General features: G+C 55.5%; 1 protein-coding gene across 3 annotated transcripts in view; it reads right to left on the reverse strand.

The window, feature by feature from the left end:
* BCR (BCR activator of RhoGEF and GTPase) overlaps positions 1-27736 on the reverse strand; it is a 127960-nt gene that overhangs the window by 34184 nt on the left and 66040 nt on the right. For 2 of the 3 annotated variants that reach the window (XM_021687856.2, XM_044921273.1), the window contains exons 2-8: positions 23206-23387; positions 18951-19055; positions 18431-18616; positions 13269-13376; positions 9812-9872; positions 8530-8582; positions 6397-6537 (exon numbers count right to left, since the gene is read on the reverse strand). In XM_021687856.2, the coding sequence (XP_021543531.1) occupies positions 6397-6537; positions 8530-8582; positions 9812-9872; positions 13269-13376; positions 18431-18616; positions 18951-19055; positions 23206-23387 (836 nt within the window). The remainder of the gene's footprint in view (positions 1-6396; positions 6538-8529; positions 8583-9811; positions 9873-13268; positions 13377-18430; positions 18617-18950; positions 19056-23205; positions 23388-27736) is intronic. The other variant, XM_021687857.2, reaches the window with a different exon arrangement.

Raw genomic sequence — 27736 nt, forward strand, 5'->3', positions numbered from 1 at the left:
TGTATGTGTCCCTGTGTGTCCCCTGCGTATATGTATCTCTGTGTTTCTGTGTCCTCATGTGTGGGTCATGTTCCTGTGTTTCTGTATGTCGTTCTAGATGTTTCCATGTCCCTGTGTGTCCACGGGTATGTGTCCCATGTCCCTCTGTATGTACGTGTGTTTGTGTCCCTGCGCATATCGCAGTGTGTGCGTGTCTTTGTGCGTTGTGGGGTGGGGCAGTGACGGTACCCCTACCCCCACATCCCACGTGGGGAACACCTGCTTAGAAGGGACACCACCTGCCTCCTTGAAAAACTGGTAAGCTCACGCTGCCAGGGAGTGAGGTGACTGGAGCCGCTGTGACCCCCAACTGCCTGCGGCCCACCCCCTCGCTTCTCTCTGCAGTGATAATCCTGGCTCAGCCACTTCGTTTCTCTGAGCCTCAGTTGCCTTAAAGATAAGAGGGGATGCAAACACCTGCCTGGTGGCATTTTTTAGAGGATTAAATGCGCCCACATGGGGCTATCGGCTACCGTAAGCCAAGTCCTCTGCGGGTACAGGCCCTGTGTTGAGAGTCGCCCTGTCATTGGGCCTCTCACACTTCATGATGACTGGGGGGGTACCATCACCCCCATTTCTACAGACAAGGAAACTGAGGCCAGTGAGGCTACATTATGTGCCCACAGTCTTCTGAAGAGGGGCGTCTCCTTCCCCAGGGGTTTTCCCCTAGGCTGGCTGGCCTCCTCCAGCTGTCATCTGGGCAACACTGGCCCCCACCCCAGACAGAGCCCATCCAGGGAAGATGCATCTGGAAGAAGAGCACTGTTATGGATTGATATTTGTGTCCACCCCATAATTCGTATGTTGAAGCCCTAACCCCTAATGTGACAGTATCCACAGGCAGGGCCTTTGTGGGTGATTAGATTTAGGTGAGCCTGCAAAGTTGGGATCCCATGATGGGACTGGTACCCTTATAAGAAGAGGAAGACAGAGCTCTCTCCATGTGCGTGCTGTGAGGAAAAGCTGTAGGGGTACATGGTGAGAAGGTGGCCGTCTATGAGCCAGGAAAGAGACTCTTACCAGATCCCAAGCATGCTGGCACCCTGACCTCGGGACCCTCAGAACTATGAGAAATGAAAGCCTCTTGTTCGAGCCCCCAGTTGATGGCACGTTGTTACAGCAGCTGAGCAGACTGAGACACACACACACAAAGAAGCCAGAGACCACGGTTCCATGGAGGGGGCGCTGGGAAGTTTCCTCAGGTACAGGAATCAGAGTTCAGTGATAAGCCAGTGGGGCCTGGCCAGGTGAGACCAAGAAGGGTTGCCAAGGAGGGCCCAGGCGGGGGCGGAGAGGAGAAGAAGGAAGATGGCCAAAGCTAGGACCAGTGAGGCATCAGTTGCTGGCTGAAGGTGCCTGGCTTGGCTCCAAGCATGGGCCAGATTCAGCACGTCTGGCCCTTGGAGGAGGCCGGCAGCCTGAGCACCCCGATTCCTGTGCCCCCAGAGTGAGGTCTGAAACGGGGGTTGCTGGCTGCACGTGAGCGGCCCAGCTGACACTGCCCATCGGAGACACTGCCCATCGGAGTAGCCCCGGCTGTGGGGTAACTCGGTGGGATCTGGAGGTTCAGCAGGTGGAAGGAGTATCCCCAGAGCAACACGCCCGTGGCCGAGTGTGTGCCGAGGGTCCTGCCTGACCCTCCTGCTCTCACACCTGTCCTAGGGCTCTCGGCTCCTTGCTACTTGGCCTCCCTGCGGAGCACACCTCCACTCCCTGATCCCTGAGAAAGCCTCGTGCATTGTAAGACAACTGATCGGGGGAATGAAGTCAGAGCATGATGTGGCCCGGAAGGGACAGGAGCCTGCTGGGTGGAGGGCAGGGTGAGCCCGGGAAGCACACGGCTGATGCACAGCAGGAATGTTCACCGAGCACCTGCTGGGTGCTGGGCTCTGTGCAGAGAGTGCTTCATGAAACATGTCACACTTGGCAGAACTGTCCCTGGTAGCAAGTTCAGCCCCACCACTTCTTGGAGAAGCAAAGGCTCGGAGTTAAGTAACACGCCCAAGTTCCTGGAAGAATCAGAACCTGGGTCCAGACAGGTCGAGAACCCAAGCTCCATCTGCAAGTGTTTATGAAGGGTTGAGAAAAGGCCTAGATGTGGAGCAGTGGCCTTGCCCTCATGGGGCCCCCACATCACAGACATCCTTTGAAACTGTGGACGGCACAGGGTCTAGGCTCAGCCCCATCCCACAGCTGAGCGAGCTGGTGCTCAGAGATGAGTGTTACTGCTGAGGTCACACGCGGTGTCTGGTGGCGCTGGGAACCCCCACCCTTCTGCTGTCTTCATGCCCACCCCCTTTCCGCAGCACCCCTTGTAAACTACCACAGGGTCTGGCGTTTCCAATTCTTTAATCCTCAAGCAAGAGGCCTCCCTTCTTCTCTGCCTGAGCCTCACCACCCCTTGGCCTCGGCCTGTACCGGCGACATTTCCCCAGCGGCTCCTGTTCGGCCTGTCCACCTGCCTTCTGTGAGGGCCACCTGGGAACCTGGGTAGAGAACGGCTCCAAGACAAGGCTGGCTCTTGGGAAACAAGACACCCACACGGGATCATCCCATTTGCCTCCCAGCCCGAGCTGGGGATGTCGGGCAGCACACGGTGTGGCGCTAAGAACAGACAGACGGGCAGCCGCCTGGGGAAATCAGCCAGCAGCATAAAGTTAATTCAGCGAAATGAAGGAGCACCCACCCACCAGCCCACAGGACCCAGGCCTGGGAAGAAAATGTGCCAGCAGGACCTCCTGGTCCTGACCAGCTCTTGGGAGGCTGAGGGTGTCCTCCTGGGAAGTGCCTGCCGCTCACAGCCCCTGGGGTGCCAGGGCCAGGATACCGGCTGGTGAGAGCACCTGCCAGCCACAGTTCAGTGTCAGGGAGGCACCTGTAAAGCTGCCCAAAGTCCCGCTTCCTCAACCAAAGGGGCACATCTTCTCCTTATGACCACCTACGTCAGGGTAGCTCTTTATACAGGGACCAGGGAAGGGTGGACAATCCTACTGGTTCACAAGGGTGTGGGGGGAGCGCGGGAGGGGCTATCATAAATCGTAACGCACCTGAGGTGCACACAGGTGCCAGGGCACACCTGGCTTCACATCCTGGCTTAGCTACTTAGTGGCTGTGTGACTGTGGGCAAGTCATTTAACCTTTCTGAGCTGTAGTGTCCTCGCCTGGAAAATACCTCTAACCTCACAGAGTCATTATGGGAACTCAGAAGCCCATTTTCTTCCTCCCTTTAGAAGCCTGATATTCAATGTGATATGCCAAATTAGAGATAAGAACACAGGAAAAAAAAACAGGTACTTCCAAATCTCAGACCCTCCCCAGCTGCAAATTCTAAAAGGAAGCAGCCTGCAGCTCCCCACCCCTCCCAGGACCTGCAGATTCTCTCCTGACTGGTGATGTAGAGGGTGCTTTCCCACCACCTCCAACATGCATGGTGCCCATGTGGGCAAATCATCACCCCTGCTCTTATACAGACCCTCAGAGGTCATGACACCCTTTCTGTCTCACAACGATATGGTGGAGGGGCCACAGATCCTGAGACACTGTCCTCAGATGATGGATACTTGGCAAAGAAATAAGGGCTTCCCACATCAAAGTCACTGGTAAGTGGAGGGCAGGATTGAACCAGGTTGGGGGACCGCCCTTCTAGCATCCTTTCTACCACATTGGGGATTGTAGACTGGGTTGGGCAGCCTGAGGATACACCGAGGAGGATGCTCAGGCTGCAATCAGCTCAGAGTTTGAGCACCTGATTGATTAGTGATGTCTGCTCCTGGAATGGTGGGGGCGGGGAGCACGAGCGTGGGCACCTGTCTGTCATACTGGGCTGGCCACCACCCCCCTTCCCACGCATGGGATGGAGAGAAGGTGCGTGCGAGTCAGACTCACAACCTCTCAGAAGGCATTAGCTTCTTTCTCCTCTTACAGCTGAGGTACCCGAGTGATCCCTCTCACTGAGCAGGTATCACTGAGGCCAACAGGGCCAGATGCTGGTGGGGGAGAGGGTGGGTGCAGATAAAAGCCCTCCTCTTCATGAAGCGGCCAGCCCCTACATACTCCCTGTTCGGTCGCCCCAAGACCCTGACCGTGGGTCAGCACGGAAAGAAGCCTATGATAACAGATGCGGGACAAGGGCTGGGCTGCCAACTCCCAGGTAACATCTGATTTTCCTCACTTCCCTAGGATAGCCGCCTCCAACGATCTGAGGAGCAAGAAGGTATTTCTCGCCAGGTATCTGACGGCAGGGTGGGGTTGCTGAGGGCAGACTCAGCACTGTATGAAAAGCTGAGAGGAAAAGGACTCACACATTCGCTTCCCAGGAGGGCAATGCCCTCACAAGAGAACAGTCGGCAGAGGAGAAAGAGCAGGTGTCCTAGTAGGGAAGGGTGAGCTGGGCACAAACCCAGAAGGAGTCTGGGCAGGAGCAAATCCTGCATCTGGTTAGGGGAGGCCAAAGCTTTGCACTCCTTCAGAGTCCCTGAGCCGGGTGAGGGGCTGAACCGGGGGCAGGGTGACGCTGCTGCTCCAGGAAAGAAGATCTGAGCCCCACCACTCCCAGGCTCCAGACACCGGACAGCTGGGTGTGGGGACCCTGGGAGGTGCCAGGGACCCACTCCTGGCTTCCTCAAGCTCAGAGACTGCTTCTGTTTGCCCGCCGGCCGGACTCTAGCCACAAGTTGTGCGCTTTGGGTGTGCTGGCACCCAGCCAGGGTGGCCCTCGTTCCCACCCTGTCATAAAAAGGGGGACCAGGTCCAGCAGGGAGGAGCAAGCACAGTCCAAGCCATGTGGTGGGTGAGTTCACGCCAATGTTGGCACTGGATCTCTATGTCGGCCTGGCTCCAGGGTCTGGGCCAGCCCGGAGCGTGGACTGGAGGGGACACCTCCCTCCCCCGTGGCCCTGGCCCACCAGGAGAAATCTGACCAAGCCCCTCGCTCATGGTCAAGCCTGATGAGACTCTGGGCACATGGGAGCTTTCTGCTCAGCACTCAGGTACCACTTCCCAAAGAGGAGTAGGGAGGACAGATCTGAGGGGCCTGCCTGCCAGCCCAGGTGGAGGAAGAAAAGAAACCCCGACTGCGGGAGGCTGAGCCCTCAGTGCCGGGCATCTGGCACGTGAACCGGAAGAAAGAGGAGGAAGTGGCTTCCAGGGGCAGCTACCGTCAGGCTCACTGCCGGCCGTGTCCCGCCGGGGCCATAGAGCTCCCGTGCCTGCACAAGAGCCCAGCGGCAGCAGGTCAGCCTCCCTCGCCTTGGTGCTGCTCACACTGCTGCTGGACGCTGGCCTCCCTGATTTACGCAACTCTGCTCTCTCACCAAGTGCTGCCCGCAGGGACGGCACCGGCCCAGCGCCTCACTGGGCCCCTGCCAGCAGGGTCAGAGGCAGCAAGAGGCCACCGGGGCGGACGGGCTGGGTCATGCATTCTTAGACCCTCTGTTCTCTACCCTCTTATCGATGATGAGCAGGGAGATAAAGGCCAGGGGTGGCTGTCAGTGAGGGAGGGAGGAGGAAGGAGGACCCAAGGAGAACCCAAGGAGAAGACAAGCAAGCCCACAAACTGCCCGTACCCCCCTCTTCCTCCTTTTTAAATCCTTAAATCTGGTCATATGGGTTTCCCACACTATCTGAAAGTTTGCTTTTGCCAAACATTAGTACTTGTTTCAGTAACCAAAATAGATCTGAAGAAGATTTTTTGCTTTTACAAATGGTGAAGGCTTCTTAATTTTACACCATTTCAGCTTAAAAAAGATTTCATAGGAATGTTCCACCTTTGGGTATCAGGGGAAACCTGGAACTGTTTTTTTTTTAAGATTTTATTTATTTGCGAGAGAGAGAATGAGAGAGCATGAGAGGGAGGAGGGTCAGAGGGAGAAGCAGACCCCCCGCTGAGCAGGGAGCCCGATGTGGGACTCGATCCCGAGACTCCAGGATCATGACCCGAGCCGAAGGCAGTCGCTTAACCAACTGACCCACCCAGGCGCCCTGGAACTGTTTTTAAATGAAAGAACACTCAGGAGGAACTAGGTCTTTCCAGGCAGACAAAATGACATCCTCCTTCTCACCGGTCTCCTCAGCTGGGGACCCCGAGCTGGCAAGGGTGTAGGGAAGAAAAGGGGTGACCTGGACACAACCGGCCACACTGGAAAAAGAGGTGGCCAAGCGAGGCGAGCAGCCCTGCAACTCCACCCTGACACCCTGCACAGGGGATCGGGTTTCAGGGTCAAAGACCCTAAAAGGTACCACATTTCCTGTGTTAGGCTGAACGGCAGGCACAGGTGGCTGAGGACCAGAAAGGGGCTCGACGTCCCCCTGCCCGGTGGGGCAGGCTGGCAAACCCAGACCATCCCCAGCCTCGCTCACCTCTCCCTTCTTCACGGTCATGGACTGCCGGCGGGGCGTGATCTCCTCGTTGATGCTGGACAGGAAGTTCTGTGAGATACGGAGGGCGTCCTGCAGCAGAGGGTGGTCGGGGTGGCTGGAGGGCGTGTGCTTCAGCAAGTCCTATGTCAGACGAGAGGGCTCAAGTCAGAAAGAGCACAGCCCTGGCGCCACCACGGTGTGCAAACTGCAGACACACGCCAGGCAAACTCAGGACACCTCGTGGACAGGCCGGGGCTAGGCGCGCAGTGTTTCTGTGAGCACCATCCCAGAAGCAGGTCCAAAACCTAGACGGTGCTCCCACAAGTCCGTGCTGTGTGCACAGGGGCTCCCACTCTCGGGGTCTAGGGCAGGGTTTGTCCACCTGGGCCCCAGTGACATTCTGGGCTGGATCATTCCTTGTGGTGGGGGCCGTCCTGTGCACTGTAGGCCGTCAGCCCCCCACCCCTGGCCTCTACCCACTAGATGCTGGCACTCCTTTGCAGTTGTGACTTTGCAGTTGCGACAAGAAACAAAGTCTCCAACATTGCTGCATGTCCCCTAGGGGGCAGAACTGGCCTCGTCCAGGACCACTGGTCTGTGCAAGCTCAGGAGAATGCACCTGGCCTTCCCCGCTCCTCCTGCTTTAGAGAAGAGACTAGACCTCTTTAGAATACAGATGGAAACGCTGACTCCTTCTCCACTAGGAATGCATGTAATTCGTGCTCAGGGTCAAGAGCTCGTTGGTTCAGAAAAACGAACTCCCCTTAGCTTTCAAATCTCCCGTGCAGAGAACGTGCAGAGATGAAATAAGCCTGGAGGAAAGCTCTGGTGCCCATGGTCCCAGGACCCCCACGCCATCCCTGGGTGGCTCTGGCTTCTCCCTGTCAGGACACTCAGAGAGGGGACAGGATAAAGGTCTCTGAGACTCCGTCCAATGGGCCACCAGCCAGAGCCTTCTTTTTTTTTTTTTTTTTTAAAGATTTTATTCATTTATTTGACAGAGAGAGGGAACACAAGCAGGGGGAGTGGAGAGGGAGAAGCAAGCCTCCCGCCGAGCAGGGAGCCCGATGCGGGGCTCGATCCCAGGACCCTGGGATCATGACCTGAGCTGAAGGCAGACACTTAACCAACGGAACCACCCAGGTGTCCCCAGCCAGAGCCTTCTAAACCATGCCTCTCATCTCCCTCTTTATCAGAGGGTAGTGAGGAATTATGAAATGTGCACTCGAGGGGCGCCTGGGTGGCTCAGTCGTTAAGCGTCTGCCTTCGGCTCAGGTCATGATCCCAGGGTTCTGGGATCGAGCCCCGCATCGGGCTCCCTGCTCGGCGGGAAGCCTGCTTCTCCCTCTCCCACTCCCCCTGCTTGTGTTCCCTTTCTCTGTCAAATAAATAAAATCTTTAAAAAAAAAAAAAATTTAAGAAACGTGCACTCGACAGAATACTACACAGCTTAAATACTATGGGGCAGAGTTGTTTGGGCTGAAGTGGGACAATCTCCACTGCATCATATTAAGGGGAAAAAAGGCAAAGTGTGGAATGATACATATAGTATGACGCCTTCTGCGTAATCAAAAAAGACTCTCACGTATGTTGGCGTGTGCATAAAAGAACACTTGTGGTGGTGGTGGGGAGGAAGCAGGGAAGGAAATGGAAACCACACACTTCTGTGACTTGCTTGTAAATTAAAAAAAAAATGCATTTACAACTTGCTCTAAATGTAAGTGAACAGGGTCACATGAGCAGTAGGACTAGGGGCCAGTTTCGTTTTCCCTGCTGTCTTCAGGAGCAGCCCCACTGAGGCGGGCCCTCCCCACGCTCCCTCTCCCCAGGCTGGGAGGCAGTGGGTCATCCTCAAAGCCATGGAAGGCACCTGCTCTCTGTGCCCCCACTCCGTCTACCTTGGAGGCCCTTCTTAGGTGGGACAGGACGCTCCCTCCCGGTACCTCCCCCTCCAAGAGCACCCAGGACACCTCGAGAACCTGCTTTGTTCTCCCCTCACCCCTGTGTGAGCCTCTCATTTCTGCATCTTCAATAAAGGTGTGTGGCAGGAACAGGGGGAAAGGGGCAGGCAACACTGACGAACATCAGAAGCCAAGAACCCCAGGGTGAGAAGGTCCCAGGTGGGTGACTCACATGCAGGACCAGCGTGCTGCGTGTCACCCGGTCCACAGGCTTGTAGAGCAGGGCTGCAGAGAGATGGCCAGGGTGAGAGGTGGCCACGCATGGAGAAGGCAGCCCCAGACCACCCGCCTGCCTGTCCTCTCGGCAAGTGCTCGGGCAGGGGGAGCGGCCCAACCGCCATGTCCTCTGGGAATGTCCATACCCAGGGACAAGGGCAAACTCTGAGCACCTAGAAGGCCGGGCACATGGCTTTGAGCTTTTGGTCCGTGACAGTAAATGCTGAGTACAGAGCTACTGGTCAGAACCCAAGTTGACGCCCCTCCCCCTGGAGCTGGGGAGCCCAGCAGCACCCTGGTGCACATGGGCTGGCAAGGGTCCCAACCGTGGCAGGAGACCTGCTCTCTGGCCTGAAAGGTCTCCCGGGAGCAGACCAGCACATCACTTGCGATGTCCATCCCTGCACAGTTTGGAGGCCCGACTCTGAGGATGGCAGAAACTAACTCAGGGGCCCACAGAGGTCCTGGCTTTATGAGTGTTTTCAGACACCTGGCCTCCAGCAGCACGGGAGCCCTGGCCAGCCCGGGCAGCCCCTGCTCCTCCATGAGGATGGCGAGCCCCGCACGTCATGGGCACAGGCACTCAAGATGTGTCCTGACATATACCAGGTGCATTTCCTCACGGGACTCCCACAACTACTGTAAGACATGCATTGTTATCCCAATTTTAGACGAGAAGCCGAGACCCAGAGCACGGTGAAGCTCTGCCATCTCTGTAACTCTTCGCACTACCCTAACAACTGCAACTGAGAAGTGACCTCTCAGTCCGCCCAGACTGAAGGGGCTGGACACACGGGCCTGGGAGCCTGACAACTCTGACTTTCCCCCTGCCTCGCCACTTAGGACCTGTGTTCCAGCTCAGTTACTTTCATTCCCAATCTGTTTTGTCACCCGAAAAAAGGGAAAATAAAATCCTCCCTACAGGGCCGTTGGGGACAATGTGATGACATTTTAAATGGCCGGCAGTGCCTGGTTTGTGGGTGTTCACAAACCCCTGCCATCCTTCCTGGTTGCTACTGTTGGTGGCAGGCTGGTCCCGACCACGTCCTTCCCCATCCCACCATGCCCAGTGCTGCTTTTTCCCTGTCCCCGCTCTCACTATTAGAAGTCTGGAACAGCAAAGGCACCAGAGGGTGACCCAACCGGGTGCCGTGTTTGCTCTTCCAGCAAATGCCCCATCGGCTCACAGCAGCCGCGCCCACAGGGAGCATGAAGAGGCCTCGGCACAGAGAACTCACTTTCCAAAGAGTTCTTGGTCGTCTGGTCCTTGGCATCCTTGTTGCTTCTGGCTCTCAGGTTCTGCAAAGAGAAAAGCACGTTTTCACATGGGACAACTGAGGCAGCGCTGATGTGGCAGCAAGTTCCGTGGCCAGACACCTTCTGCAGAAAACTCATCCTTCTCTCACTCAACAAAACCTTAGAGGAGGCAACAAGTCTAAGGGGGCGTCCTGGACCAAAGCGTGGAATACAGCGTGGACGGAACACAAAGCCTGCCCTGGGTGCCATGGTTCACCTGGGACTGCTGACATTCGGGGCCAGAACTTCGCTTACCGTGAGGGCCCGTCCTGTATGCCACAGGAAACTGAGCAGCACTCCTGGCCTCTACCTACGGGTGCAGCAGCGCACCCCCCTGCTGTCGTGACAATCAAAAATCCCCAGGCACTACTAGGCTGTCTGCTGGGGACAAAATCACCCCCGGTCGATAGCCTCTGACATACAGAATCCTATGAAAATAAGGCAAACCACCGTGTCCTTCCTAAATGCATAGAACTGCTTTCTCAGAGAAGTTAAACAGTGTGCAAGGGAGCTGGTGGGCTGGAAGAGCCCTCACCTCTGGAAATGGCCTGGGCGGGCCCCCCACCCCTGAGACCCACACTGGATCCGCCCTCTACCCCACCCGCTCCTGACTTTTCGCAAATGTACAGGCCCACCTCGGAGATATTGTGGGTTTGCTTCTGGGCCACCGCAATGAAGCGAATATCGCAATAAAGAGAGACCAATGCATTTTTTTGGTTTCCTAGTGCCTATAAAAATTACGTTTACAGTATACTATAGTCTCTTAAGTGTTCCATAGCACTACGTCTGAAAACAATGTACCTACCTTCATTAAAAAATATTTTATTGCCAAAGAATGCTATCATCTGAGCTTTCAGCAAGTCATAATCACCACAGATCTCCAGGAATATAATAATAATGCAAAAGTTTGAAATGTTGCAAGAATTACCAAAATATGACAGAGAGAGCAAATGCTGTTGGAAAAATGGCACCGACAGACTCGCTCAACACACGGTTGCCACAAACCTTCAGTCTGTAAAAAAAATGCAGTATCTGCAAGTGCAATAAAGCAAGGTAGGCCTGTAGTTTCTAACTACAGACAGGCGCTATGATCCCCAGGAGGAGAGCAGAGCTTTTTAGTGGGTAGGTCATGTTTTCACACAACTGCATCAAAGGCATCATCGATTGGGTCCAAGGTACCAAGAGAAACCAGGATGTAAGATCCCTGTGTACCTGAAATCATTTCCAGGAAGAAGCTATGGTTAATCCCACTACCAGGCTGCTGAACAACAAGAAACAGCACGGGGATGGGAAGGGGCTCAGAGATGGCTTTCCCAACCTCTCGTGCTGCAGTAAACCTCTCGCGCTGCAGTAAACCCCTCACAACTAAAAAACGATGGTGTGTAGAGCTCACTGGGGCCAAACTCCACAATGCACTTTGGTGCCTCTCTTGAGAGTTTAATGCTCCTCACAGTGATTACTCCTCTGTACATCTGCCTCAGCGGTTCCCAAGGGGCGTGGGGGGTGTGAGGGGGCGTGAGAGCTGAACACGAGTCTTGGCAAAAATTAGGTTCCATGCTCCCGTGAGCCTGGGAGGCAGCCCTCCTACCACATGCCCCTGGGCAGCGCCACGCACACAAGCGTGCAGAGGTAGGTCCAGCAGTCCTGCCTCCAGGAGACTTATGAATTTGGCTTAATCCTACAGTTCTCAAACAACTTGGCCCCAGAGGCCCTTTTGCCAGAACTCTCAGTGTCTACTGTGTGGGAGCTGGCATTCCACGGAAACCAGCTTGGGCAACTCTGGTCTAACTGGACGCTCGCTGCCCTGGCTCATTTTCAGCACTGGGAGCAGATGAAGGGCCAGCCCTCCACTGCTCCCTGTTCTGGAGGTGACCATCCAGTCCCCATGCCTGAGCTCTGACCCCCAGAGTGCAACCTCTCACGTGCTGCTTCCGTTTCCTTCGGTTTCATTTTGCTCTGTCTAGGTGGCTTCAATCTTTTGGGTCTCCTTTAAAAACACGGGTGGAGAACCAAAGTGGATGCCGCCTCCAGGTACAAGCTTCACGGAGGGCCAGCTGAAAGCTGTCTCCCTCCCAGCATCCCTGCCTCAGCTCAGGTTCCTAAGGGACCACGGGACCCCTGGGTGGTGTCTCACCATTGCTTCCTCCCTCCTCTATAGAAACCTGTCCGGGTGGACTTGAACTTGGCCCCCTTTAACTGTAGCCTGCTCTTAAAGGATTAGGTCTCTACTCTGTCAAGGTGACTCTGGATTCTGCACCAAAATCCCAGCTGTTAGGGGTGGGGGGGCTTGTTAAAGTGAATGAGCTAAAAAGAGGTATGGCCCACTGCTCCAGGCAAGCCAGAGCAGACAGGGAGGGACGTCTGGAGCCAGCCTAGAACCCTGGGTGCATGTAGCCTGTTACCAGCAGCACCAGGCAGGGAGTGCATGCCCCCACGGGCTCTGGAGGAGCAGCATGGCACCCATTACCACCACGAGAGACAATCAGCATCCACGACACCCCACCTCTTATGACAAATTACAAAATGGCACAAAGCCCCCAGAACAAAGCCAGGTATGACAGTCGGGGTATGACCGTCTCTCAGCAAGGGAGACCCCACTCACTTCCTATGTCTAGTTTCCAGGTATCTTTCGTATGCTGATTTCTCTCATGGAATCTTTCCACCCAGAATCCTTGTTTGGTGGAGGGAAGGCAAGTCAGAGCTCTGAGAAGCTGGAGGCATCACAAGTGATGATAGGCCCCGAAAGAGGAAAATGTCACCCAACTGCCCAGGGCAGAAACAGGATGTGGAAGGCTGGGGAAACCCCTGCCAGGGGCCTGGAGAGGTGGGTGCTGCAGGTTCTGGTCCAGGGGTGGCCTGCTTGTCCTCTCTGTATCGAGGTGCTCTTTAGAGGCCCCTCATGCTAGCACTCTGGGGCTTGAGGTTTCAGTCCTCATGGAGCTCCAGCCTGGGGCTTGCTTCAGTTCCACACCCCTGTACTAGCTGCTCAGCTTCCCTGGCAAGAGAGGTCCCTAGCACACCTCCCCGGCTGCTTTCCAGTGACCGGGTGCCTAGTCAGCCTCAGCACTCTCACGTCCAGACCTCCACTAACGAGACAGAACTACGGACACTCATTACGGCACACAGATGGCGCAAGAGAGCGTCTGTCTGGGGCACTCGGCAGAGCCCCAGAATTGGGCCCTGGCCCTTGGGGAGGTCGCTGTGGGACTGCTCCTCCTGCGTCCCCTGCACAGGGCTGACAGAACCAACCCAGAAGCATCTGGAAACAGAGCGGAGATTTTCAACCAGAACTTGGTTTGGTGCACCTTGTTCTCCCGGGTCATGATGTACCAACGACCGGCCCACGTCACACCCGGGGGTGGTGGAGGGGTGCACCTGTCTCAACAGTGTCACGAGTACCTCAGAGATTTCTGCAAACTGAGCGTTGGCCTGACAGCACTTCTCAGCCGTTTCCATGGCAACTCCGTAGTTGTCTACAAAGGCTCGGTACACACCCAGCTGGCTGGCCTGCAGGGAGGAAGGGAGAGAGTGTGCGACAGGTGCAGGACAGGTGCTGTTGCTCCCTGTCTTTCTGAGAAATGGGCTTCTGTGCCCAGCTCCGGGAGAAACCGCAGGTGCAGCAGACAGCACAGGGCTGCAATCACCTCTGCTCTTCCTTGCGGTCGGTCACCTCCCACCTGCTTCCCCTCCCCACGCACTGAGCATGCTTCCCTCTTCCAAGTGACGCGTTGAGAAGTGACTCACAGCCCCCGGCAGGTAACGACTCCCTTGCGCAGCTGCTGATTCCTCCCACCCTATTCATATACACAGTGCCACCAGCAGTGGCTAAAATCCAAGTCTGTCTGTGAACGCAGACAAGAGTCGACATGGGTGGGATGGAGTGGCACCTTCTCATTCTGGCCGCAGGAGACTATAGTGGACAGGGAGGTCGGCCTCCGGCCTAGGATGGCCACAGTGCTTTGCTCTTGCCCGATCCCTTCAGACACATGAGGACCATGCAATCTAGCTGCCCTTGGAGCAGAGGGGCTCCCACTGTGTAGGCATGAGCCCAGCCCAAACCTGGCAAGGGGGTCCAGCTATTACACTCCACACCTGGCGTGTGGGAGACCTGTTGACTGCCAGATGCAAGGCGAGAGGCATTTTGTCTTTTGTCAAACCAAAGGTATTAATAGATGGTCTTCACATAACCTCCTGATCAGATACCCAACTGAGTGACAACTTCCATGGATGTGTGTTTGTGTGTGTGTTGGGGGGGGGGCCACACAGCCGCCACCACCTCTGGGCCCCAGGTCACCTTCAGAGGCAGCCAAGGGGAAACCAGCCCTCATCTTGTACCAGCAGAGCCAGGCCCGGGGAGGGCAATGGAGGACCCCGGCGACCCACTAGCCAGTATTTCCCATTGCAGCCGACCAGGGGCTGGAAGCCTAAAGCTTTAGCTGATCCTGGTGTTTGTTCTGTGCTGAATCTGAATTTTATTTCTATATGCATTTGCATTTATATTGAATTTTATGTTTCTTCAGATGACAATTCCAGATGCTGGGTAAGCCAGGCGCCGTTGGCACGGTCTGGTCTCTGGCTCCGCTCCCTGTGGGGGCTGCATGGATGCCCCGCCTGGTCCCTACTGCACCGATCACCCTGACAAGCCACTGCATCTGCACACACCAATCCAGACAACGGTCAGACCTAGAGCACTTCCTTCTCGCCCTCCTCTGCTGCTCATTGAGCGCCTACCCCCACAATGAAGACCTGCTTTAGGCACCGTCAGCATAGCTGCAGATCCCTCAGACACAGTGGGGCCAGGAGCAGGAGAGATACAATAAATAAGTCAACAAACACGTCATACAGCAGACGTCTGAGAACAGAGCAGGGGTTAAAAGCTATGGTGCTGCTTCACAAAATGTGGTCAGGAGCCCTGAGGGGACATTACTGTTGACATGCGTCACCTTGAAATTCCCATGTTGAAACCCTAACTCCTGGCACCTTAGAATGCGACTATATTTAGAGATAGGGCATTAAGAGGTGATGAAGCTAAAATGAAGTTGTTAGGGTGGGTCCTAATCCCGCATGACTAGTGCAATGTAAGAGATAAGGACTCAGACCCACAGAGGGACCCACGTGAAGACACAGCCCCCTGCGAGGAGAGAGGCCTCAGGAGAGACCAACCCTGCCGGCACCTTGATCTCGGACTTCCAGTCTCCAGAACTGTGAGGAAATAGATTTCTGTTGTACAAGCTGTCCAGACTAGCAGCCCTAGCAAACTGATACGAGGTCCAAGAGAGGAGAACCCCTTCCATTACTTCTCCCTTTCCCCAAGGAGCTCGCATCTTCCACGTGGCTTATGCGAAGTGCCAAGCAATCTAATCTCACATTTTTAGCCAATCCGAAACAGAGCCGGACCAATAATGGATCAGTGGAGATCACGCGCCTCCTGATATGAGGCACTGAGGACATAGCATCACTGCTATGGTTTGTTTTGTTTTCACCAGAAACGCAGAACCTGAATCTACTCCTGAGGAAACATCAGACAAGCCCAAACTGGCCAGTACACTTCAAAAAAATGTCAAGGCTGTGGAAGACAAGCAAAGGCCAAGGAACTGGTACAGACTGAAAAAGATTAAAGACATGTGAAAACTGAGTCCATCTTGTGACCTCGGATTGGATCCTGAATCAGACAATGAAGGTGGCTATAAAGAACGTGATGGGGATGCCTGGGTGGCTCAGTCTGTTAAGCATCCGACTCTTGATTTCGGCTCAGGTCATGATCTCAGGGTCGTGAGATTGAGCCCCGTGTTGGGCTCTGCGCTCAAGTGTGCAGTCTGCTTAAGATTCTCTCTCCCTCTGCCCCTCCCACTCATGCTCTCTCTCTTAAATAAATAAATAAATCTTAAAAAAAAAATAAAAGAATATTCTTTGGCTATATTCAATGTCCCAATGGCTAACTTGGGAGAAGTTTGTATATGGACTGCGTATAAGGTAACAGTGCCTCACCACTGTGAAAGTTCCTGAATGTGATCATTGTACGATGAGATTATGGAAGAGCTTGCCTTTGTTTTTAGCAAATACACAATGAAGTATTTGGGGTAAAAGGGCAGATCTATCTGCAAGTTATTTTCAAACTACTCAGTGCACATATGTGTGCATGCATGCACACGCGTATATAAAAATGAGAGAGGAAAAGATAAAACAAATTTGGCAAAATGTTACAAGTGGTGGCTCTGTCACATGGCAGTTCTTGAACTATTTGTGCACCTCTCTGGAAGTCTGAAATATTTAGAAAAACAAAAGAGCAAGCTGACAAAATTTCAGCCAGGAAGAGACCCCCAGAAGCGGCACGTAACCTGTACGTTCCCGCAAGAAGGGGAGGCAAGCTACCAGACGCGGCTCACAAACCCTGGGGGAAAGGGAGGTGTGACGGCTGGGGTGACACTGGGTCGACCTCGCTGCGCTGTCAGAAAGGGACGGGGGAGCCCCAGCACCCAGCTGGGCGGCGCACATGAACACTCTCCACTTGGTTCCTGGGGCGCGACTTCCCGAGGCGGCCCCACCTCTCTCCCTAGTCCTGCTGCAGCGTCTGACCCACAAAGGTAGCTCAAGGACACCGGGGAAACCAGAGGAAACTTCCCAAATTCTGGTGTTCATCAGACTATGAAAATTTGAAAGCGAAGTTTCTGAGTGATGTCAGAATGTTATTTGGGGAAGAGCACTGGGTGCAGTTTCTTCTCAACAACACGATTCTCCAGTTCTCAGGAGGGCTGCAAGCTGAGCCAAATCTACTAGGTTTAAACCTGCTGACACTTCACACAGGAAGAAACAGGGGAAGGGGCACTTCAAAGATGAGGGGTCTGTACCAACATAGCCTCCTACTTCTCACTTGGGAATCTGAATAAAAAAAGTGAAAAGTTTCATATGTTTCTTGGATCTTCGCTCCAGCCTGGAGTCCAAGGTGTCTGCAGCCCAGGGCAGTGGAGAGAGGGGACCGCCAAGAGGAAGGCCACACCTTGGAGCGGAACGCTCAAACCCAGGTGTGAGCCAAGGCAAGGACTGGGTCTGGGCCAGCTGGAAGTCTGGGCAGCCCAGGGGGCTGTGCTCTGCGTATTCGGAAGGGGCCTGCGACCCTGGGCCACCTCTACCCGTGGAGGCTGGTTTCCCTTGGGAGAGGGCAGGCTCCAGGGCAAAAGCATGTGTCCAGGGGGCCCGGACCCCCTGGACACAGGTTAGGGATCCTCAGAGGTAGAACCTCTGTCACAGGGGCCTGCCTGGCACCTGCCTTCAGTGACACTCCCAGGACAGCTCCTGGGCTCTCCTACCCAGACGCCCCTCTCCCACAACCTCCACTTGGAGAGACTGACCGGCTCCACACTTTAGACCTGCAAAGGAGGGGGGGCTCCTTTCCACACATGTTGGAAGACAGACGTCGATCGGACAGCTCTCTTTTGAGTTTTCTCCTTCCTCCTGCGGGTGCCTTAAATGTTTCCTCCTGTTGGACAAGTTTTAACTGACCCACATCTTGGTTAAAGAAGCACTTTAAAGAGCCAATCCCTGTCCCAGATGTGGCCTGGCCAGTGCCCAGGGGCCTGCCAACCTCTTTCATCTGATTGCTAGGTTTTATTGGTACCACTGACTTTTTAAAAGCCATATCCTTGGCTCCTCTTGGGTCCTGTGGTCAGCAAAGGGCCACAGAGGCCCCCTCATCTGCCTTCACAGTGGGCCCCTTCTCTCCAGAGAGGGTGCTTCCGCCTCTGGGACCTGAACCGGGACCCACAGCCACCTCTGCCAAAAAGATTCCTGGTCAGTAGGGGCTCAATAAGGCCTTTCAGAAATTCTTATTCTGTCATCCAGCCAGCATCACCTGTGCCCTTCAGTTTTATGGCCCCTGAAGGCAGCAGGAAAAGCACTCTTTTTAGAGATAAGCCAAGATTACAGTCCCAGCAAGTGACCACAGTGCCTCAATCTTCTCACCCCCACGGTGGTGAGGACAAGACCTGCCTTATATGGCTGCCTCAGCTCAGGTGAGATGGGCACCTGGGGGCCCCCTTGCGCCCTACCACTTGGGAGCCAGACCGCCTCTCACTGCGAGGCTGTGCCTGGGTCCGCACTCTGCAGTCACAAACCACCTGCCCGTAAGAACCAGTCTTGATTCCTACAAGGCATGAGGGTGTCACTGTCAAAGTCAGCATTAAATATGCCTCCAGGTTCTGAAAACAGCTGCTGGAAGGAGCCAAGGGCCACACAATGGCTCGTCCTCTGCCAGGGCTGTCCTTCAGGCTCCAGGGGCACTTTTCCCACCACCTTTTACTGACCATGTCTCTCCTCCCCACGCCACTTAAAAAAAAAAAAAAATTCTCCAGGGGCACCTGGCCGGCTCAGTCGGTACAGCATGCGACTCTTGATCTTGGGGTCATGAGTTCAAGCCCCACGCTGGGTGTGGAGCCTACTTAAAATAAGGGCTCCGTGCCCCAGAGCCCTTGGTGACACACGCCAGCAGGTCAAGGGAGAGGCCTGACCCCTGCAGAGCCGCAAACTCCTGGGAGGCTGCCATGCACCTGTTCCGAGTCACTCACCAGCTTCTGGAAGAGATCCCCCACTCGCTGCTGGTGACTCCACTGCTGTACGCGGGGGAAGAGCCTGTCATAGAAGTCCTTGTGTATCTCGTAGAGCTCGGGCACCTTGAAGAAAATGGTCTCGATCTGCTGGCTTGTCAGCACTGGCTGAGAGGTGGTGGCCGCAGCCTTCAAAGGCTTCATGGGCTGGAAGAGGGCACAGGCGACAGGTGAGAGTGGCATGGATGAGAGGGCTCGCCATTTTTCAGGTGCATGGCCCGGCCACAGAAAATCACGGTCACGTGACATACGTGCTTTTCTTCTAAAATTCCATTAAAAATAAAAATTTTAAGCCAGCTTGGTTTGGCACCCATCTTACGCTCGTGTCCACCACCCCATGGGGAGGTCCAGCTTCTACAGAGGTGGAATGACTCTCCAGGGAGGGTGGGCTGCCTTCGGACTGCTGCCCTGGGACCTGGGACTGCCCCCCCCGCCGGGAGCAGAGTGCCCCTGCCCAGCTCAGCCCCTACCCCCTCCTCACCAGCAGTAGTGCCTCCAGGTGGCTCAGGTAAGTCTCCTCGCTCGCCAGGATTCCAGACAGGACCCATTTCCTCATCTCCAAGCCCTTTTCCAAGTCCAGCTCACTCTGCAGGAGAAACAGACAAAGGTCAGCCCCGGGGGATGACGCCTGAGGTGGCCCCTCTCAGAGAGGAAGGCCTGCTTATTATCAACCTGAGGTCAAGCCTCTGGGGAAGGCTCTGTGTGGAAATAAAGGGGGGCACAGGAGCCTCGCCAAGTCAACCACTTGCTCATAGCCACTGTAAATTCTGGGGGGTCATCTAGCAAAGCCGAGGGCCACCCTTGGTCTGACAATAGGAAACGGACAGCGTGAAGCTGAGCAGTGAGGGCAAGGCCGCCCCCTGGTCTTTGGTTACAGCTGCCCCGTAAACTAACACAAATGCTGATGACAAGGGCAATGAAATCTGTGGTGTGACTCCCTGGCCACGCCCCCCACGTGCTCCCTGGCCACCAGCGAGGGAATCGGTATCAGAGATTGGCTGTGCCCATGGCCCGCCCATGTGCCAATGGGCCCCACTGTAGTCCATGGAGGAAAGCGGTGTAACACCCCTGCCCATTCTGCCACTGGTTTCCCACCTGTGGGTGAACATGAGCAACCACACTGTGACAGCCCTGGGGTGTAGAACCAGAGGGCTTTCCCTGTAGTCCACTTCGCTGAACCACTCTCAGGGGAGATCACTGATCTGCGGCAGGCTCCTGGCCCTCGGCACTGCTGACATCTAGGGCTGGAGGATTCTCTTTTGGATGCCGGAGGCCTTGAGCAGCATTTCTGGTCTCCACCCAACAGATGCCAGGAGCAACACCCCCTCCTACCCCTGGCTGGGACAGCCACAAATGTCTGCAGATGTTGCTACATGTCCTCTGGGGCCAAGTCGCCCCTACGTGAGATCCACTGGGTTCCAGAAAGGACCTAAAGCCAGCTCAGGCCTCATGGTGTCTCTACAAAGCCTAGAATCAGGACCCCCCAGCATGGCCCCTCTGTGTGCCCCCGACCCTGCTGCCCTTTTCACTTCCCTGGACTGGCAGAAGGGAGGCACTTTATGGTATAGATTGCTGGTCTGGTGGGAAGCACCCAGGGCCAGGAGTTGGGGGACAGGGCCACGGAGCCAGGCTTACCCAGTGAGTGCCACGGTCTTAGGCAACTGCCCTCCTGCTCTGAGCATCAGCTGCCTGAGTGTAAACTGGGGAAGGAAGGCCCGATCCCCATGTCCCATCTGCTTCTGCTTTCTGGGTCCCTGGGGCTTGTACCACATCCTCACTGCCCACTGGGACCATCCAAAAAGTCTTCCTGAACCACCACTTTGCTCTGGGAATCTCTTAGTGTGCATGAGCTAGGTGCATGCGTATATGGGTACATGTGTGCACGCCCAAGTGTGTATGTGTATTCATGCGTATGTAGGGAGCGGCCACCACAATCATGGCTAAGCATCACTCCAGGGAAAGAACACTCAGGTCCCACCCCACATAGAACCCCCTCTCCCCCAGGGCACACTGGGCAGCGGCTCCACAGGCAGAGAGCTCCAGGTCATGCTGTGCCTGAGCTCGAAACTTCCTGTGCCAGCGTAGTGCCTGGAACACACAGGTGCTCCGTGAAGACACAATGAACCAACCAACCAACGAATACATCTAGAACTCCTGGTTGGGCCCTACTTTTGGCTGTGTCTTTGCAAAGCTCTGAGTGCTCCTTCTGGAAACCCTGTCTGTGTGACAAGCTGGTGCCAGGATCCAGAACTGTGAGCTTGGCCTGTGCCAGGGCCTGGGGTGCTACCACGGTCAGCAAGTCTACGGCACGCGGTGCACAGACATGCAGGGTAGGGGACCCTGACGCCTCCTCTCCTCTCAGCCCACTGAGGTCACACCAGGAATGGTGGCCGCGTGCTGGAGAAGCTCTCAGCTGACCCTGAATGTGCTTCCCATCGCCATATCCAGGGGCCATTTGTGCCCCAAGCGAGGGAAGATGTAAAGGTGAAGGGCACAGCAGGCTCCCCGGGGAGGTGCAGCCACCCACCCAGCCCTGCCGTGTCCTGAGGAACAGTCCCGCTACTGTGAGCGCCGGGACACGGCAGAGTCCCACCCAGCACGAGATGCCGGTGCTCACGTGGGTGGCGGTGCGGCTCATTCCCACCCACACAATCTGGAAAGCTGGGAGGAAAAAGAGTGCAGGCAGGACGGCGCCAACTCCAGCCCTCCCTGTTCCGAAGGGCGCGGCCAGCTCCGGGGATCGTCTGGCCCGGGGAATGTGCTGGGCTGGGGGCTGACAGGGTCGGCTCAGAAGCAGCCAACTGCATCTTAAAGGAGAGGGTGGGAAAAAGACGCAGAAGATGAGGGAACAAAGGGCGGGGCTGGGGCCAGGGCTATTTATAACCCTGCTTTGCGCACATGCCAGTTCTGGAAAGGGCACGTGAATCCAGTCAGGGCCATGGTGGTAGGGAGATCTTGGTGGAGAGGAAGCCAGAGAAGGGCAACTGGAAAAAGGAGGCAGCCAGCTGGAAGGCAGGCCTCCTGCCCCTGCTGGGGAGGGGGCAGGTGGTAGCGAAGGGAACAAGCCACACAGACCTGAGGCCGAAAGAGCGGATAAAAACAAACTGGGCCTGACAAGGGGGTAAAGGCTGACAGAGGGACCCAGGGGAACAGAACCACCACCAGGCCCACGAGGGTGGGAGCTGGAACCGAGTGGCAGGACTATGGATGGCAGGGAACGCATTTTACCTCCAGCCCCAACCTGGGGGAGCCAGGGTGACCAGGGTATAAAAGCCCGGCTGTGAAGGGGTGGGCTGCTCCCAGCTGGGAGCTGGCAGCCAGTCTGCTGGACAAAGGACGCTGTCTTTCTCTCTGGGCAGGGGCCATGCCTTCACTGGCAACAGGGCTGGCCATCATCCCGGAGCCCAGACAGCAGAGGGCCAGGGGCCGGCCTCTGCATAAGGACCCGAGCTGGGGGGCTCCTGCACGGGGAGGACGGATCAGCCTCCTGGAGCAGACCTGTCCCAAGTTCAGGCCTCAGCCTACTTATTCAGGATCAGAAAGATCCCCATCTGTACCAGATCATGCTTGTGAAGCAGGAAGCAAGGGAGTGCACCGAGAAAGGCAAGGTAGTTAAAAGAGTGCCATCTGAGGACTCAGGAAGGCTTCAAATCTGGTGGCTGTATGGCTTTGAGCAAGTAACTTCACCTCTCTGAACCTGTTTCCTAATCTGCAAAACAGCAAAACCAGATGTTGGGAAAAAAGCTGCACAAGGGGGACGCCTAGGTGGCTCAGTCGGTTAAGCGTCTGCCTTGGGCTCAGGTCATGATCTCAGGGTCCCGGGATTGGGCTCCCCTCTCAGCAGGGAGTCTGCTTCTCGCTCTCCCTCTGCCCCTCGCACCACTTGTGCTCTCTGTTTCTAGCTCTCAAATAAATAAATAAAATCTTAAAAAAAAAAAGTTGCATGAGGCAGGTATGTGTATGTGTTACACACGGGCTTCCCTCCCAACCTCACATTTCAGAACGAGAAGCCTGCCCAGCACCAGGGTCTTCAGAAATCACAAAAGCATAAATAAGAAGCAATCCCGCAGCGAAGGCACCAGCCCAGCAGAGAAGAAACCGCAGCGAAAAGATATACTTCCCGCACTTCCTACCAACAATGGAGAAAAGCAGGTACCTCTCTTGTTTTAAACCTGGAGGGAACATCACCAGAAACAAGAAAAAGAGGGAAGGTATCTGTCATGCTCCAAAGTGGAGGTGACAGCAGGACTGTTAATGACAATGAGACTTCAAGGGGAAGACCCTGGTCAAAGGGATGGAGTCATCAGCAGCACCCCTTCTGCTATGAAGGAGCAAGTGCATTGCGTGCAGTGCAGGGACAGAAGCCCAGACACTGCCCCCTCCTCCGCCCCTCAGCACCACTGTGGGGGCCGCCACCATGTCCAGCTGGTAGGCTGGTGGTGGCATTCTCAGCCTCAGCATGTGCTACCTGCCTCCTCCACGCTCAGCGGGCGGTTCCATCATCTCCCTGCTCCAAGCACCTAGAAGACTGTCTCCAGACCAGCAGGGGCACACCAGATGGGGGAATGACGAAGGCGTTTTGGTGACTTCAACCACCGGTTGCTCCTGGTATCACCTACTTGCTACTTACCCCTGAGAGAGTGGATGTGCTTCAGGGCGCCTTCACGAAAGGGACAGCAGGCCGGAGCCAAGCCCAAGCCCCCTTTCACACCTGGCTCTACCACCCTGGGACTCACCACTTTGGTGGGCTCCAGGGCTCCCGAGGACAGCGCGTCCCGGCTGCCCCTGCCCTTGCTGCCCAGGTGGGGTGAGGAAGAGGGCGAGTCATCGATGTAGGGCAGCCCATCCTGGTGCTGGCGCTGCTCCTCGGCCCGGTCCGCAGCACAGCTGTACCCAGGTGGCGTTCCAAACGACGCATCTGTGTGTGCAGAAGCAGCTGTGTTAGAGACAGGGAGAGGGGGCTGGAGGGCCAGCCGCCTGGGAGGTCCACACCCGCCCTGTCCCAGCAGGCACTCGGCTGATGATGCCTGTCACCCAAAGGTGTTGAACAAGGACCTCAGGCAGGCTGACCTCACCTGGTTCTAACCTTCACAACCAGCTGAGCAAAGACCAAAGGCGAGGTAGGGCCAAAAGAGTGGCACACTCCCCAGACGATGAGACTAGGCTTGCAAGGACACTGTCTGGGGCACATCTGTGCTTGTCCCGGGGGTGGGCCTGAGCTGCTACAGAAAGATGGACCCCAAATGCTAGCTAGCATCTTGCTATCAGGGATGGTCCTTGTGCACCTGTCCATGGGGATCTGATGGGGCGAAGAGCACAGATGATGCCAGTTCAAGCGTAAGCCCCGGCCACCGTGAGCAGCGCCCCAGGCCTGCCAGGCCCAACCCAGGGAAAGGGCACTGTAGCCCCTTCCTCTCACTCCACCCTGGTCCCTTGGCTGACTCTCAGCCCACTTCCCATCTGGTCTGGCAAAATCCCAGACCACAGGGGCGCCTGGGTGGCTCAGTCGTTAAGCGTCTGCCTTCGGCTCAGGTCATGATCCCAGGGTCCTGGGATCGAGCCCCGCATCGGGCTCCCTGCTCGGCAGGAAGCCTGCTTCTCCCTCTCCCACTCCCCCTGCTTGTGTTCCCTCTTCGCTGTGTCTCTCTCTGTCAAAAATATAAATACAATCTTTAAAAAAAAAGAATCCTAGACCACCTTTACCCCAGTCTGAGTATCCCTGTGAGGACAGAGTGGCCTACCCTACAGCCAGCTCCCTGCTGTTCGGGGCAATCTATTAGAGAGAAGAACCCCTCCATCCTAAAGGCACCTGAAGACAATTGCCCTTCCTCCCTGGTTAAATCACAAAGCCCATACCCCTTCGCCTGCCTTTCTTTACTTTCTTTTTAATTTTTTAAAAATATATTTATTTGAGATAGAGAGAGAGAGCATGAGCGGCAGTGGGAGGAACCTGATCTGGGATTCAATCCCAAGACCCTGGGATCATGACCTGAGCCGAAGGCGGACGCTGAACTGACTGAGCCACGCAGACGTCCCTCATCTGCCTTTCTGTAGCTCTGTTTTCAGAACTGTTCTAATTCAGTGGATCCTCACCAAGACATTAACCCACAAGGGCCCAGTCTGCTCCAAGCCTCGTGTGAGGGTCACTTCTTAACTGCTTCCAAAGGGTGCCTTCACAGCCCATGGGATTTCCGAGAGGTCACCTTGACTGGGTTACGTCACCTTCACCACGACTCGCTAGCAACCAGCCTTGTCCAAACGTCACCACCACAGGTGGCCTCTGCAGTGTTCCGGTACCGCTTTCCGACAAGCATACCCAGTCTGGGGCTCAAGCTCCAGGTCCTGGTGGCACCCACACCACCTGGGCCAGGCAGGCACAGGCTTCCAGAGGCGACCCAGCAATTCTAGAGGGGGACTGTTTCCAGTTCTTTCCACGCGGCAGCGAGAGGTGCCATGGCTGGAGTGACCAGGTGCCCACCACAGCTGGCTCTGAAGGCTGCCAGGGCCCGGTGCGACTCATCCACCCACACCCCAGCTTCCTCACACCTCTGCCTCTCCCACATCCTCCACGTCCGGAGGCCAGCAGGTCACATGCCCTCTCACAGGTGTCCTTAGCCCTGGCTACATGTTAGTGCCACCTGGGGAGCTTCAAAAACGAGAGAGACCCACGGAATGAGACACTCAGGGAGGTCTGGGCCCTGGTGGCTGCAAAGGCTTCCCAGGGGTTCCGGCAGGAAGCAGGGCTGAGCCTGCTGCACTAGCAGGAGCTGACGCCTGGCACCGTGCTGTCCTGCTGACCCACACTGCGTCCCTGCTGTCCCCATACAGGCTCGGCTGCGCTCTGCTGCTGTGTGTGTCCACAGGAGGGCCCCAGCAGAGGCCAGCAGACAGGCTGGGGGACTCTCAGAGCTGGCGGGGCTCCTACCCTGTCCCCTAACAAGCTGTACTGAGGTCCCCTGGTCTCCCTAATCCATGGGCTACCTTGGGGGCTCCTGGTACCATCACCATGTGGGCTATCAATGCTCAGCCCTGTTGGGGTTTGCACTGTCCTACCAGGACAGTCAGAAGCCAAGGCCAAGTCGTGTCTCTTCTCCTAGGCATCTGTAAAGGCATTCAACTAGCTCTTGCCCAGCATCCCTGAGGACAGATGGGGAGGGTTTAAATGTATTAAAAAGCACAAACCCTGTTCATACAGAACTCTAGCCCCAGACTCCATCCCCAAAACAGGTCTCACTTCAGCGTCCACTTCCTTTTGGGGGAATCACAGATTTTTTTTTTTTTTTTAAGATTTTTTATTTATTTACTTGACAGAGAGAGACACAGCGAGAGAGGAAACACAAGCAGGGGGAGTGGGAGAGGGAGAAGCAGGCTTCCCGCGGAGCAGGTAGCCCGATGCGGGGCTCGATCCCAGGACCCTGGGACCATGACCTGAGCCGAAGGCAGACGCTTAACGACTAAGCCACCCAGGCGCCCCAGATTTTTTTTTTTTTTTTAAACCAAAGTGAACACAGAGGACTTCCTGTTCACTCAACATCCATGATATGAACCTTGTATCATAGCAGCCCCTACTGAAAACTTGCCCTTCATGGGAGCTGCTTCCCAGGGCAGTCTGGGCCCTGGACAGAAGACTTTGGCTGCCAGATGCCTTCCTCACAGGTAGTCTGAATGATCCCCCTGGGCCACGGGGGTCGTTACTCTTATTTCTGCAACCCAGGACACGTCCTCGGTGGCGGGGGGCAGGTGGGCCAGTTCTACAAGCTGTGGTGTGAATTTCCCAGAAGTGAGGCTCTGGTCCTGTCCAGGTTGCTACAGACCTGTGAGAATTAGTGCAGGTCACTTAAGGTGTCCGTGTCTCCATTTTCCTGACTTTTGTGTGGACTAAACTAAATGGATGGAGGCTGGCTCCATTATGTCATTGTGAGGGTCAGCCAGCCAAGCCCTGCCTACCTCCTGACCTCACCTCCTTCAACAGCTTCCTTCCTCTGCTTCCCACTTCTCCTCTGGACCTGACTTTTACCGTAGCTCAGAATTTTCACTGCCCATACAGCTTCCCTAAGAAACTTTAAACTATTCATGCCTATGACTACACTGAGCTCGTGTCCCAGGTCAAATTAATACCAAGTGATGCCCCAAGTTAAGAACTTTAGGGTCAGACTCGGGGGCCCAGGGCTCACTCCAAATACTGCAAGAGTCCACACTGGCAAAACGAAGTGCTAGCTTAGTAACATCCTGATTAAAACCCCATGCAAAACCAACTGCCTGGTGCAGGTTTGCCGGCCAGGGTTGTGTGGGGCCACTGACTGTGAGGTGGACACTTCACCTCCACCAGGTGAGACTGAGAAACCAGATTCCACAGCCGGATCCAACGGGGTAACTATGAGAATCAGGACAACTCAGAACCCAGCCGTTTCCCACTCTGACACATCTCCCCAAACCAATGTCAGAGGAATTGACGCTTTTAAGTCTGGGTTCCGGATGGCTGGTCACTGCTGGGCTACATTCCATGGGGGGCTTCAGCCCATTGTCCCAGCTAATCCAGAACCCCCAGCCTGCTCCAATGCAAATGTGACAGGCGAGGAGGAAAGCCTCCTTTCCTAAGCAGCACACGGGGACCTTTCTCTCACACTGCAGTTTTTCCCTCCTGGGGTCCCCATACCTCCTCAAGCATCAGGTATATTCCTGGGGGGCTTTGGGAGCTGCCATTTCCCCAGAACCAGAGCAAAGTGGGAGAGGGGCCTTGCTCTCCCTTCTTCTATCAGGAATATCCAGTGGGAAAACCTCTCTGGGTCTCATTGCCTTGAAGGACTGGGCACCTGGTGGCCGAGTTAAGCCTGGTGCTTCCTGCAAAGTTATACCCAAAGCTGAAAGCAAATACTGGTTTCAGAGGGGGTGGGCCTGCGATCCCACAGCTACAAGAGGCTCAGGGAATGAGGGCTCATCTACAGAGCAGCTAACCAGCAGGGAGGAGGGCGGGGGGAACGAGGCCCATCCAGAGCTGGCAGACAGCGGCTGGCTTATCGTGGAAAAGGGACGTGCACAGCGAAATCCAAAACCTCCTCCTCTCCATGCCAGTCGGCTTAGCAGCTACAATCCCAGCACTCTGCGAATCTAAAATCTAGTCTTTGATGCAAGGAAAAAAGGGAGCCACCCCCATCCCTGCCAAGTGGGATGAAAAAGTCCCCATCATCCCAGATCACATCCACTTCTCACACCTCAAGGACAATACTGGTTAAAAAAAAATTCAGGGACGCCTGGGTGGCTCAGTCA

This window comes from Neomonachus schauinslandi, chromosome 14, assembly GCF_002201575.2.
Source record: "Neomonachus schauinslandi chromosome 14, ASM220157v2, whole genome shotgun sequence".
Taxonomy (NCBI): domain Eukaryota; kingdom Metazoa; phylum Chordata; class Mammalia; order Carnivora; family Phocidae; genus Neomonachus; species Neomonachus schauinslandi.